At 42.7% G+C, this 15,049-nt stretch overlaps 1 protein-coding gene across 2 annotated transcripts in view; it reads right to left on the reverse strand.

Annotated features, from left to right (window-relative positions):
* Window positions 1–3,574: 3,574 nt before the first annotated feature.
* Window positions 3,575–15,049, reverse strand: part of PRELP (proline and arginine rich end leucine rich repeat protein) — a 45,137-nt gene continuing 33,662 nt past the window's right edge. For both annotated transcript variants that reach the window (XM_081322263.1, XM_081322264.1), the window contains one exon: window positions 3,575–8,652. In XM_081322263.1, the coding sequence (XP_081178389.1) occupies window positions 8,477–8,652 (176 nt within the window). In that variant the 3' untranslated portion in view covers window positions 3,575–8,476. The remainder of the gene's footprint in view (window positions 8,653–15,049) is intronic.

Raw genomic sequence — 15,049 nt, forward strand, 5'->3', positions numbered from 1 at the left:
CAGTTCGATACTAACTGGCTCAAGGTTGATTCAGACTTCCATCCTTCCGAGGTCTGTAAAGCAAGACCCAGATTGTTGGGGATAATATTCTGACTTTGTAAACTGCATAGAGAGTGATGTAAAGCAGGGCTTTTCAACCAGTGGTATGGGTACCACCTGTGGTACATTGGCACCTGGCAGGTGGTATGCAACCATCCTAGAAAAGTGGTAGCAGGGGAGGGGAATGAGCTGAACCAGTGGCAGCACCGCACAAGCCTGAGCGAGAGATGGCTGGAGCTGCAGGGCTGTCAGGGCTCCGTGGAGGTGCCAGGATCAGCGCCAGGCTCCATTTGTAGTTCGACACTGATCCTGGCACTTCTGCTGAGCCCAGAAGAACCGCCGATCAGCTGGAATGTTGCAGCATCTCCAGGGTCTTGTGATTTACATTCAAATGCTTGGCAACTGATTCATATTTATGACAGTCACAGTGTCCCAGGGTCATGTGAAGTGACCAAAACCTGCTGCAACCACCCAGAAGACAGGGGGAATAAAAACCAAACACCCCCCACCCCACCCCCGCTGCCAATCCTCAACAGAAATGCTCACAACAATGAAAACCTCGGACAGGAGGAAAAGCACCACCAGGCAGGCAGGCAGGTGTCTTGCTCGGCTGTGGCTTGGGTGGCACTTTTTTCAGTGCCATTGTAACTTCAAACAGTCACTAAGCGAACTGTTGTAAGTCGAGGACTACCTGTACTTCATCACTTTTTTCTTTTTTTCCCCTTTTTTTTTGGTCATCAAGTTTTTGACAGCTTTCTAGGCGACTGGTAGTACTTGGATGTTACCATATCCTAAAAGTGGTACAATGGGTGAAAAGGTTGAAAAGCCCTGATGTAAAGCACTATGAAGTGCAAATTTGTGCAATGTCAGTGATAGGGGAGTAGACTAACCTGAATGATTTATTTTCAAAGTAAAAAATGTTTTTAATGATTAGGGGAAAATGGATAATAGAAAAAAGTAAGCTTTTTTGTAATCACAGAGCGAGATAATTCTGTAATCTTTTGCTCTATCCATTTTGTATTAGTTTGCTAGTTTTTATATTCTCTTTAAAACTTTTAATAAAATGTTTTTAAAACAAAAAGAAAGAAAAATCTGTTGCATGCAGAAGATGCTGGTGCTTGGATAGCAGCCATAATAGGATTGCATTTGTAATGTGTTTGCCAAAGTACTTCTTCCATCTGTTCTTGGATTTAGGGTTAAAAATATTTATTATCTACAAATTTGCATAAACGCACATGCAATTTACACAAATTTAGATGTGTATGCACAAACGCAAATTCATATATGCTCAAACGATGTCCAATAGTGCAAGCATACACATTAGAACATATGCACAGCCTCACAAATACAACATTATATATAATTTGGATAGTTAAACTTGCCCAGCTGGCTGAGCAGATGCTTTGGCCTTTGTGAAGAGAAGATAGAAAGGCTTATGGAATTCCCTTCTCCAGCCAAGTAACCAGAGCATTCAAATTTAGGGTCACTCCAAAGTCAAAATAAAATCATGTTTTTATCATAGCATTATTTAATTTTTACCAGACTTTAGTGATCATTTTTTTCAATGGATTTCATATTGTATGGTACCTTTGTGGGATCATTAATTTGTAAGTTTGAGTGTCCATACACCACATAATGTTATCTTTAAGGTAAAGGTAAAGGTTCCCCCGCACATGCGTGCTAGTCATTTCCAACTCCAGGGGCTGGTGCTCATCTCCGTTTCAAAGCCGAAGAGCCAGCGCTTGTCCAAGGACGTCTCCGTGGTCATGTGGCCGGCATGACTAGACGCCAAAGGTGCACGGAACGCTGTTACCTTCCCACCGTAGTGGTCCCTATTTTTCTACTTGCATTTTTATGTTCTTTTGAACTGCTAGGTTGGCAGAAGCTGGGACGAGTAACAGGCACTCACTCTGTTATGCGGCACTCGGGATTCGACCCGCCAAACTGCTGACCTTCTGATCGACAAGCTTAGTGTCCTAAGCCACTGAGCCACCGCGTCCCTTTTTTATTATTTATTTATTTATTTATTTATTTATTTATTTATTATTATTTTTTATCTTTAAAAGTAGTCAAATGTATAGACGCAAAATAAGAAACACCTACACAATTTGCACAGAAGAACTGTTGCCAACTTTCAAATAAACAGTCATGTTGAATGCAGAAAAGAACAGAGAGGTTTGCTACAAGTTCTTATTGTGAAGGAATTTTGACCACATGCATTCAAGAACAAGTCTTCTCAGTGGAGGCCCCCTCCTCTGCAATTTCCTACCTCCAAAGGTAAGTTCGGCCACTTCACTTTACCAGGAAATGTTGGGGAAAGGAATGGAATGTTGATAGTGCTCCCAAGGAAATAATGTTAAGTGGAATACATGATGCAAACACTGCTGAAGTGTGAGTTTGGATTATCTGCTGTGTGGTTATAACACCATGGTTTCAATCTTACTGCTGTGCAGGGGAATTGCACACACACTCACCTGGAAGAAATTTTGACTGAAGCATAAAAGCCTAAGTAATAAAAGGTAAGGGAGGTAATGGGTTTTTTGAACATTTGTGTTTGACTCCAGGAGGTGGTACTCATCTCTGTTTTTTAGCCGAGGTGAATGGAACACTGTTACCTTCCCACCAAAATGATACTTACTTATCTACTCGCATTTGCATTCTTTCAAATTGCTAGGTTGGCAAGAACTGGAAAAAGGACAGGAGCTCAATCCATTGTGTGGCACTCAGGTCTTGAACCTGGGCTATCAGCTCAGCATCTTTAACCACTGAGCTATCACACCCAAATAATAAATAAATAAATATCTAAATAAAATCACGTGGACACATAGATTTGCATGCAAATAGATTGTGCATTTATGTTTAAAAATAGAGATTGATAAAATGTCTTGAAAAAAAGACTGCAAACTTTTCTCATTATACTATAATTATTGAAAGCAGAACCAGCCATCTGTGTTATAGTGCTATCCACCAATCCTTGAACCACTAGAAAAGTATTCCAGCATAAAATTTACTGCTTTGATTGCTGAACCTTATTCTACTATGGTAATAAAACCAATGACTGGTGCTGTCTCCGTGCTTTATGAAATGGACAAAAGACATCCTGGATGTCTTTTACAAACATATTTTAATATAATATCTAACTTCCTACTTTGACCCAGATTTTACAAATGAACTGTCAAAAAGAGCAGAGGATATTATTTGGTATCTGAATATTTACTTAATGGTGATCTATAGTTTACCCTGCTTCAGGGTAATAGAGGTATAGATTATAGTAATCTAGTTTACTGTTAGTGTTTAATTTACCTTTTCTTTTTTGTACTATATCACTTGACCATGTCAGAAAACCAATTCTAGCCATTCTTGGTTGATCCCTCAATGCAAAGCAAGATGAGACCTTGATCGAACTTGGATGGAAGATGATCAGGAAATTCCAACTTTGTATACAGGGGAGGTTTCATGTGACAGCAGTAAGATTTAAGCAAATAAAGTTAAAACTTACACAACAGATTTAATAGGGTATAAAGAGAAAATAGTAGAGCAGATTCCAAAGGCTACAAGCATATATCCTAAGTTTTTAACAAGGATAAATGGGGCTATGCTAGTTTACAGTGATACAGTAGAAGACTAAATAAGATCTTTTGGATAGATGGAGTTTATCTAAAGGATCCCAAACTTACTTAGACCCTAGATAGGTACCAGTGGGATTTGTTACATTTTTTCAGAGAATGTGTCCAATGGACTGAGGTTTTAAGTCAATAGGGCAAAATCTAGAGTTCCCTGCTGCTTTGCAGGGGCTTTAGATAAGGATATACCTAAACCATGGTTTGGAAAAGAGCAGAAATAGATCTATTTGATTTTAGAACAATTGATGACTTCTGTACTGGGCTGATGGGTTCAAAAAGAGGGAAAGAATGAAATGTAGGGAAGATATTCCTGGGTTTTAAAGTCTGAGAGAGATGAAAAAGAGTAGGCAATAAACATTTTCCTAGGGACATTGAAGGACTATAACACATCTATTCATGCTGCATAAAATCACTGCAACGTACTTTCATTTATTTACTTTGATGGTTAGAACAAGATGCCTAAGAATACATAGCAACCTTTCCTATGGACAGAAGTTATTTGTTGTGAGTATAACATATGGAAGTCCTAGAAAACTCACTTTGCAACTTTACCTGTCAGACATCTAGGAGTGTGTAAATATAAAAACCAATATGTAACCTTCGACATAGATGTTGGATCTGATGATTTGCTTATTAAGCCTGGATAACTTAAAGATTCTTATTCTATTGCCTTGAGTGTGCTGCCACTTACCAATTTTAATTCTTTTTTTAGTACAATACAAGAGAAATAAAAAATTATCCTGCAGACCTGACTAAGGGTTTACTGAGACTCAAATTAGATATATTATCTAACTTTTCACACTTATTCTCTATATTTTTAAAAGGCAACCAAAGTGCCAACAGGAGTTTCTCCCTTAGATGGCATCCTCCAATAAGCCATTTTTGCAAAGACAGGGTGAGTGAGGAAAGGCAGACTTTTATTGCCTTTGCTATACTGTATCTCATAATGACCAACTTCCAGTATCTACTATTTATATTTAAAAATATAAATGTTAAACATAAAGAATGCATCTAGCATTGCATAAAAATTGCCCTCAAGATAAGGATTTATACTATATACGCATAAGAATTGCTGTGGAAAAATGTCACAACATAGTGCAAGGTGAAATTGAAGACTGGTTAACATCTGGAAAACCTGCCTGATAACGATCCAGAAAAAGGTGTAGACCAAGAAACTACAGGCCAATTAACCGCTTACCAACAACTTTCAAATTACTAACTGATGTGGTATCTGATGCACTCCAACATCTAGCTGAAAACAAGCTCTTTTCACCTGAGCAGAAACGAAATCACCCAAGCAGCAGAAGAACAAAAGATCAGCTCCTAACTGACAAGATGGAAAACTGCAAAAGAAGGATAACCAACTTGAATGTAGTGTGAATTGATTACAAGAAGACATTTTATCCTGCCACATGATCGGATAAGCAAATTCCTAGAAATAACAGGAGTCAGTAGAAACCTCAGAAGCTTTGTGCAAAGATCAATGGAAGACAGAGTTGCTGGCCAATTGTGATAGATTGAGACAGGTTAATATCAAGAGAGGAATCTTTCAAGGAGACTCACTATCACCACTGCTGTTTGTCATTGCACTGATACCTTTGTCAATGATACTGAATAACTCAAGCCATGGCTATCAAACATTAAAAACATTTGCCAGGCTATCCCATCGCCTTTACATGGATGTATCCAAAATCAGTGGAGGAAATAGCAACAACACAATTAACATCTAGGCAGTTCCAGTCCTTAGATACACAAATAGAATAATGAATTAGAATCAAGCAGAACTAAAAGCTCTGGATAGTAAGGCTAGGAAAATAATGACAATGAATCATGCCCTTCATCCTCAGAGTGACATTGACAGACTCTACCCACCAAAGAAAATAGGTGGGCATGGAATGTTGCAATTACATCAGATGTAGAAGAAGAAAAAAGGGCATTTGAAAAATATCTGAAGGACAGTGAAGAAGATTCACAGAAGCTAATATACCAGGAAGTCTTACTGCATACTGGAGAGACCAAACTGGCTTACAAGGAAGACCAAATGAAGAATCGAAAAGAGACATGGGAAGACAAAGTATTATATGGCCACTATATTAAAAAGATTAAAATGCTCTTGTCACATAACACAATAACAATTAAGAAAGATAAAAATTTGGATAGTGGATGTTGCAGTACATAAGAGCAGCAACATAGAAGAAAACACATGGAGAAAATCATAACATACAAAGAACTGCAAATTGAAGTAGAATGACAGTGGCAAAAGGAAGAAAAGATAGTACCAATAATAATAGATACCTTCAACACCAACAAACAATATGGGAAGATGGATAAAAAGCCAAATCCAGCCTAAACACCTGGCCGACTCTGTAACCAACCGTAATATAATAACAATCTCAGTTGTAAAGCCACTTTAAGTTGCAAAATGTTGCTACGTGTAATGCAAAGTGTAGTGTTCTCAGGAAGGGACAACTGACATTTGGAAACTCAGAGAAGACGCTGTTGACTTCAAAACAGGCAAACTGATCTAATGGGAAAATGGGAAATTAATGAAATAGGGGAAATGAATGGCTACCTGGGGCCACAGTAGTGCCCAGAGATCTTATACCAGTGCTCCCTGTCCATTCTTACTTTTGAAAAAGAAAAGATTGATGTAAAATATTAGGAAGCTGATCTATTTTAAACTAAGTACCGGTTTAAACTAAAACACTACCTTCTAGCATCATATTTATTTGTAGAAATCTGTTTGGGCCCAACTGGGAGGGTAAATAACAGACAGTGAGGGCTGTATGATACCAGATTCATCCGGTAAATGAGTAATCATGTGACATTGGTTCTTGTAGTTTTGTTTTTGGCTTGTCTTTGATTTTGCTGATCCAGTAAAAATGCATACTGTGCTAAAAAAAGGTAAACATGTATTTTGCTTTTTGTACAGGGTGGCACTTTCAAAAAGCCTTACTTTTACACAGAAATTTTCTCAGTGAGTCCTGAAGGCTTTGCTCCCAGAGGAGCTTTCATAAAACTCCTAAGCAGAAACATTTTCTTTTATGTGATCTGTATGTTTTTCATAATGTTATCCGGAGTACAGGAAAAGAGCTTACATTGTTTGGGTGTGTCTCTGAATTAGTACTCTGCAAGTGTTTTTTTTAAAGGATTACTTACTTTGTACTTCATTGCCTGTTACTGAACAGCTTTATTCTTTGTATATTCAAAATATAACACAAACAAAGAATAGCACAAGAAATGGGAAGACTATGTTGAATAGTTCCTTCTGGATTTGTTATAACAAGAGATTTTCATCCCTGTACACCATAGGGTAAGTCTGTTAATGCTTGATTCCTTGCATTTACTTACATTTGCACACTGTTAGGGCTCACAGATCAACAACTTTTTCGAGTACCATCATATGATTTTGCACAATACCCCAATTTTTTTAAAAAAATAATAAAAATGACTAAAGGCATAAATGCTGTGATCTTGCAAGATTCTGCATTAGAAATATACATTAGTTTTAAATACTGTATGTATGCCATGTTTTGCTATTGTGGAGACCATATCAACCATAGGTACGGTGGTTCCAGCCACTGCTAAAGTATTTTTCAAGTACAATTTAACACTTACTTATTGAACCTCCACTTGTATGACTTTACTGGGAGGGAAGCAACATTTCTTGTATAACAGAGGGGGAGGATAATTTCCTTCATTATGCCTGGATAACTGTTGCTAAGGCTGCTGATTACCATGCATAGAAAGCTAGCAAAGCCCTGGGTCCTCAAGAGGTACAGATTGCTCCATTGATTAATGACATAATCCTAGGTGCAATTTGGAAAAAAAATCAGATATAAAGATACCCTTGAAATCATCATGATGATCATGCATCTGTCCTGTTCAAGTATGTCACCCTATTCATTGGCAATTTCTGTCTAGTACTGGGTTTGCTTTATTCCTCTTTAGCACTGCATTTGAGTTTTAACCAATTTTGTGGAGTTAAATTATGAAGAGGAGGAGGTCATCTAACTTATTGCTGCCAAGCATGTCATCACCAGTCCTGAAGGTCATGCTGTATCTAGTTGCTCATTACATCCCACAGTGTAAAACTGCACCAGCTGTTTAACTCCCAAAGAGTCCAAACAGAAAGAAATTCTCTATCATTCTTCATTTCATCTCCTACATACTGCCTTGCCTGCACAGTATGCAACCTGCTATGTACAGTACATTATGCATTTGGTCACACTTGCTAAAGCTACTTATTGCTACCTGTTAGTCCGACTACCCCTTACCTGTTAATTCAGCATCATTAGACAATGGCATGTTAACATTGTACCCAATTAAATGAAATTATATTGACTGTCTCTCTGAGAGTAATAAAAAAAATCTAACTTATTTTGTATGCCTGGCGATGGTGGAAAACCAGTAACGCTCTGTGAAGCTGTAGACAGCAAGGCAGTAAAAAGAAATGCTGCGTGCTAGATGCATTTAGGCATGCTTCCTTCTGTCTCTCTTTAATATAGGGATAAAGGGCAATGTAGCAGAAATCAATATTGCAGTATTGCCATTATCTTCTGTGAAGGCTGCACATATCTCAGAAGACTCTGTGCAACATTTTACGGGCACAAAGCATCCATAAAAGGCTGTATAAAAGGAGAGCTGCACAAAGCACAGAGCTTCCTGTAGCCAAAGAAGAATGAAGCAAAGTGGAGCAGGAAAGGCAAAGGCCTGGGTAGAGATGCTTAGGTATATTCCCCTTGTCTAACATAGACTGGAATCAAGTCACTGCACAAAGCCAAAGTCCCAAGGAGTGGCAGTTGCTGCAAGGCTTAAAATATAACCGATTGTAAGAGTCGGAAACACAGCATCAGGTCCAAAGGGATGGGTGGCTTCAGCAGGTTGCCATCGAGGCGCAAGTAGCGAAGACGTGGCGCATTTTCAAGATCCGAAGATGCTGCATGAAGGGAGACCAGAGAAGTGGGGCATATCTGAGTCCCATTGATTTCTGAAGGCAAAAAAGAAAAAAAAAACAGAATTAAGCAATAAGCTGGAGACAGGGAAGTTGCAGAGATCATCAGTTTCATATTCCATTCTGCTCTTTCAGTATTCATTATTCTTCAATTAACCGTTGACAGAATTATTCAAATACAATATTGTATTATTGCAATAGTCCCTTCCGGCTTAGAGATATTTATAATTCTACTCCTCCATATGAAATCATAGAAGAAACTTCTCTTGCCTGCAGTAAACAAAGCCTTTCCTATTCAGTTTTTAATTCCCATGTTTTTCCCCACATTCGTTTAATAAAGGGTCTCTATAAATCACTCCTAAATACTGAGTATCTACAAAAGTGGATAACATTGAGTGTGAAAGCCAAGTATAAAACCAACATACTAAAGCTCCTTAGAAAACCTGCATTTGTAACAATGTTTTCTAATTGTTAGGATGGTTATTTTAATCTTCTCTATAACTTTACAAGCTACCGTATATACTTGAGTATAAGCCGAATTTTTCAGCCCACTTTTTGGGCTGAAAAATTCCACTTCGGCTTATACTCCAGTCAACAAAAAAACTTACCGAGGACTTGTGCGCGGCCGAGGCTTTGGTGCTTCCGGGATCGCGCGCACCTCTCCCAAGCCACCGCAGTCCGAGACCTGCAGGTCTCCGTTCCTCCGCGCCCTGCCTGCCTGCTTCTTTCAGCTGTCTGCCCATCAGCTGTCCATAGGGATGCTGCAAAGCTCTCCTTCTCTAGGCCTTGGACTCCCTCCTGGCTGAAGAGTAGATGAACCAAGCCAGCAAGGAGACAAAATGTTTCTGCAGCTGTTTTTCCTCTGAAGGTTTTTTTTGTTGTTTTTTTTTAAAGTAATCTCCGAAGGTTATGCCAGAAAATGGAGGACACTGGGTCTTTGCAAGCTTTAGCTGTCCGCCTGGCTGCCTGAAGGCCGCCCTTTTCAGGCAGTCTGACAGACAGCTAAAACTTGCAAAGACCCAGCGTCCTCCATTTTCTGGCACAACTTTTAGGGATTTATTATTATTATTCCTACTACTACTATTACTACTACTACTACTTCAGGAGTAAAAAGTTGCAGAAAAAAATTCTCTCCTTACTAGCTTAGTTCCTCTACTCTTCCATCTGGAGCCAAGGTAAGATTTTAAAAAGGGATATTGGTTGGAAGGCAGAGGGAGAGTTTAGTTTTAGCATCTAAAAAAAGGGGGGGGAAATCAGCGAGTACATCCCAACCAGCTTTTTATGTTTTTGTTATTGAAGAAATATGGGGGAGGGGGAGGGGTTCTGGGGTGGGTTGGGGAGGGGATAATATTGTAACTTCAATAAAAATTTTCAATAAAAAAAAAAGAAATATGGCTTTCTGGGGGAAGGTGGGGAGGGCGTTAAGGAAGGAAAGGGTTTTTGGAAGCTCGTCCTGAAGCTGCCTTTTGTGCAAGGGGCCTTTTCTCAAAGCCTAGAGAGGCAGCTTTGTTGCCTCCCCGTAGACAGCTGATGGGCGAACACCAAAAGCTCCAAAAGGCTAGGGAACTAGTCCCAGAACACCTTGGTAGGAGGAAGGGCAGAGGCAGAATTGGGAAAGAGGTAAGACAGGGTTTTCCTTCCCAGATGTTTCTCTTTGGCAAGACAGCCAGCTGTGCTGAAGCCCAGTATCTGGGGGTGGGGGAGACCTGAGGCAGGCGGGCTGGTGCTTGCATTAGGCCTCCCAGGATCCCAGAGGCTTGCAGAGCGCGGATCCAGCCTCCGAGGCATGCAGAACGGCGGATCGGCTTATACTCGAGTCAACAACTTTTCCCAGTTTTTGGGGGTGAAATTGGGGGTCTCGGCTTATACTCGAGTCGGCTTATACTCAAGTATATACGGTATATGTTTCTGTACTGCTTTAAGAAATTAGAAATGTGTAGTGAAGACCAGGGATGAACGAGCTAGTACATGCACTTTCTTGCTTTCATTATCCCTTCCCTTCCTTCTACATACACATTGATGGAAAACTGTAATACGAAGTCTTTTGTTTCCATGGAGGCTTCCTACATACAGTATCTTAGAATTCTAAATTGCACACTGAACTTCCAGGAATACTAAAGTTCCCTGTTGCAGAACTCCACAGAGTGAATGAAGATGGAAAGAAAAGTTACTGCCATCATCTTTCTTCATATCTATGCATTACAGCCTACAACACAAAACATTTATGGCCTGCCTTTCTAACAAGTATATTTGTTATATAGTATACTTAACTGAATGCTTGTCTTCAGGTGTGCATTTGATTCATATTTCATTACTAGAATGCTGTTGTAATGAGATCTACATCTACATATTCAAAATTTCTAAGGCTTATTAATTGTGAATGATATTGATAAGTCAGAAATTTTCACTAAGCTATCCCCATGGAAACCAAGTTGGCTATTGCTGTGCCCTTTGTATAATTATCATGGAATCAATCAAGTACTTTTTGTTGACTGACTGCAATGTGGACAAAACTAAGAGAAAGAGATAGAAGGGAAAGGCAAGAACTGGATCTGGAGTTTCCTTCTCTGGATAGCTCCGAATTCTGAGCCTTCCACATCATCCTTATCAAACATGATAAATTATATAATCTTCTAACCAGTATGGTACTATGGACCTGAAGTGCCATAAACTTGCAGGACATTATGCAAGATTATGCCATACTGATCATATAGACCAATGGACAAGAATTCCTATTGAAATGGGCCACTCAAGCACATTATTAATAAGCTACATGCCAAATGACATTGCACTTTCTCAGATAGAGTCACAGAAGCCATATCCACATATAGATAACCACCCAATTTGAAGCAGTTTCTCACATCCAAAAAGGAACAAGCAAACAAGACCATGTAACAAGCCCAGATGTCTATTTTACAACAGCAATGCCATACAGATCCCAGCAACTTCACACATATGATTAGAGGCACCATTACATGTTCTTCCTCTAATGTAATCTATACCATCATCTGCCAGCATTGGTTTAGGTTTAGGTTTAGGTTTTATTTGATTTGTATACCGCCCTTCTCCCTAGGGACTCAGGGCGGTTCACAGGGCATATATAAATAACGATACAAAAGTTAAAAGGAGATTAAACCAGTGCCCAGTTAAAAAAACAATAATACAATACTAGAAACAACAATTTAAAAACCCATAATCCCCCATCAGGCCAGACCAGCTAATTCAAATAAGTGGGTCTTCAGGCCGCGACGGAAGGTTCGGAGGTCTGATGTCATCCGGAGCTCCACCGGCAGTTGGTTCCATAATGCCGGAGCGCCCACAGAGAAGGCCCTCCCCCTGGGGGCCACCAGTCGGCATTCCCTGACCGGAGGCACCCTGAGGAGGCCCTCTCTGTGGGAGCGCACAGGGCGGAGGGGAGTTGACGCCGGCAGCAGGTGGTCCCTGAGGTAACCCGGACCCATGCCATGTAAGGACTTAAAGATCATGACCAAGACCTTGAACCTCACCCGGAAGACAACTGGCAGCCAATGCAGCTCGCGGAGCAAAGGTGTAACATGGGAGTACCGGGAAACTCCCAAGACAACTCTCGCGGCCGCATTCTGTACCAGTTGGAGCCTCCGAGTGGTCTTCAAGGGAAGCCCCATGTAGAGAGCATTACAGTAGTCAAGGCGAGAGGTCACGAGCGCATGAGTGACCGTACACAGGGCATCCCGGTCCAGATAGGGCCGCAACTGGCGCACCAGGCGAACCTGGGCGAAAGCCCCCCTAGTCACGGCCACTATATGATCTTCCAGGGTAAGCCGTGAATCTAGGAGGACTCCCAAGTTGCGAGCCCTATCCACGGGGGGTAAGAGCTCACCCCCCATAGAAAGAGATGGAACATTTTGAATGTCCCGGGATGCCGGAATGTACAGCCACTCAGTCTTGTCAGGGTTGAGTTGAAGTCTGTTCCTCCCCATCCAGACCCGAACCGCCTCCAGGCAACGGGACATCACAGCGAGGGCATCACTGGGGTGGTTTGGCGTCAAAAAGAAAAGTTGGGTATCATCGGCATATTGATGATACCCAACTCCAAAACCACGAATGATCTCACCCAGCGGTTTCATATAGATGTTGAACAGGAGAGGCGAGAGAACCGACCCCTGAGGAACTCCACAAACGAGAGACCTAGGGGCCGATCTCTGCCCCCCTGCCAACACCGACTGCGTTCGTCCCAGGAGATAGGAGGAGAACCACTGAAGAACTGTGCCTCCCACTCCCAATCCCCTGAGACGCCGCAGCAAGATACCATGGTCGATGGTATCGAAAGCCGCCGAGAGGTCTAATAGGACTAGGACAGAGGAATATCCCCTGTCCCGAGCCCTCCAGAGATCATTCACCAGAGCGACCAATGCCGTCTCCGTGCTGTACCCGGGCCTGAAACCCGATTGGTAGGGGTCCAAATAATCCGCTTCATCCAGGACCAGAGGGAGCTGATGCGCCACCACACTCTCGACAACCTTCGCAAGAAAGCGAAGGTTGGAGACTGGACGAAAGTTGTTCAATACAGCTGGGTCCAAGGCAGGCTTCTTGAGGAGAGGTCTCACCACCGCCTCCTTCAAGACGGTGGGGAAATAACCCTCACTCAAGGAAGCAGATATAACCGCCTGGAGCCAGCCTCGTGTCCTCTCCCTAGCTGCATAAACCAGCCAGGAAGGGCACGGGTCCAACAAACATGTGGAGGAGCTCAGCCTCCCCATAATCCTGTCCACTTCATCAGGGGTCACAGAATCAAACTCTTCCCAGATAACATTGACAAGACCGCCCGTGTCCTGATCGCCTGACTCTGCCCAGTTGGAGTCCAAACCGGTCCGAATCCGAGCGATTTTATCCGACAGATGTTGACTAAATTCCTCGGCACGACCCTGCAAGGGATCCTCCCTCACCTCCTGATTAAGAAGTGAGCGAGTCACCCTAAACAGGGCGGCCGGGCAATTATCTGCGGACGCGATGAGGGTGGAGAAGTAATTACACCTCGCCACCCTCATCGCTGCGAGATAAGACCTAATATAGGTTCTTAACCACAACCGGTCGGGTTCGGATCGGCTAGACCTCCAACAGCTCTCTAGGCCCCGTTTCCGACGCTTCATCTCCCGGAGCTCCGCGGAGAACCATGGAGCTCGCTGGGATCTGCGCCGGGTCAGGGGCCGCAAGGGTACAACCCGGTCAAGTGCCTCAGTGGCTGCCCTTTCCCAGGCTTCCACTAAGGCATCCACCGAGCTGTGAGCAATGGAGGCAGGTGGGGACCCCAGCGCCGCTTGGAATCTATCAGGATCCATTAAGCGTCTGGGGCGGTACCATCTAATTGGCTCCGTACCCCCACGGCGGGGGGTGGCAAAAGGAAGACCAGCCGCAGGAGATGATGATCGGTCCATGACAGGGGCATAATAAATGGAGAGCCCCCACCAAGATCATCCAACCACCGTCTAGATAAAAAAATCAGGTCAAGGGTGTGGCCTCCCTCATGAGTTGGTTCAGAAATTACTTGCGTCAGGTCCATGGCCGTCATGGAAGCCATGAACTCCCGAGCTAGCTCAGATGAACCTCCCAGGGATGGTAGATTGAAGTCTCCCAAAACTATAAGTTTGGGAAACTCAACCACCAACCCCGAGAGGATATCGAGCAGCTCGGGCAGGGCTGCCGCTGTGCGACTAGGCGAAATGTACACCAGCAGCAGGCCCAACTGCGCCCCAGAACCAAATCTCACAAAGAGAGACTCACACCCGACTATCTGAGAAACGGTGGTCTCCCGCGGACATAAGGTCTCCCTAATAGTGACCGCCACTCCCCCACCCCTACCATGAGCTCGTGGCCGGTGTAGCACCTGGAAGCCTGGTGGGCAGAGGTCAACCAAAGGGACCCCACCCTCTGGGCCCAACCAAGTCTCCGTGATGCAAGCCAGGTCCGCATGCTCACCCTCAACTAAGTCCCTGACGAGGGGAGCTTTGTTAACCACGGACCTGGCATTCAGGTACACCAGCCGGAGCTCAGGAGGCTGCACATCCTCACTCCCGGGACCTCGGGGAAGAAGCAGAGGGTCGGAGCGCCTCACCGATTGCAAGTAGCGGAGACGGCCCTCCCGGTAGCGATACGGCCCCTCTGGAGTCTACATAGAACAAACAGGACAAACTTTGCCCAAAATAGCAATAGCAGTTAGACTTATATACTGCTTCATAGTGCTTTGTAGTACTCTCTAAGTGGTTTACAGAGTCAGCATATTGCCCCCCACAATCTGGGTCCTTATTTTACCGACCTCAGAAAGATGGAAGGCTGAATCAACCTTGAGCGGAGATACTCAAACTGCCAAACTGCTGACAATTGCCAGTCAGCAAAATTAGCCTGCATCACTGCATTTTAACCACTGACATTAGGTTCAAAACAAGCATAAAATAAT

This window comes from Vipera berus (assembly GCF_964194415.1).
Source record: "Vipera berus genome assembly, chromosome: 3".
Taxonomy (NCBI): domain Eukaryota; kingdom Metazoa; phylum Chordata; class Lepidosauria; order Squamata; family Viperidae; genus Vipera; species Vipera berus.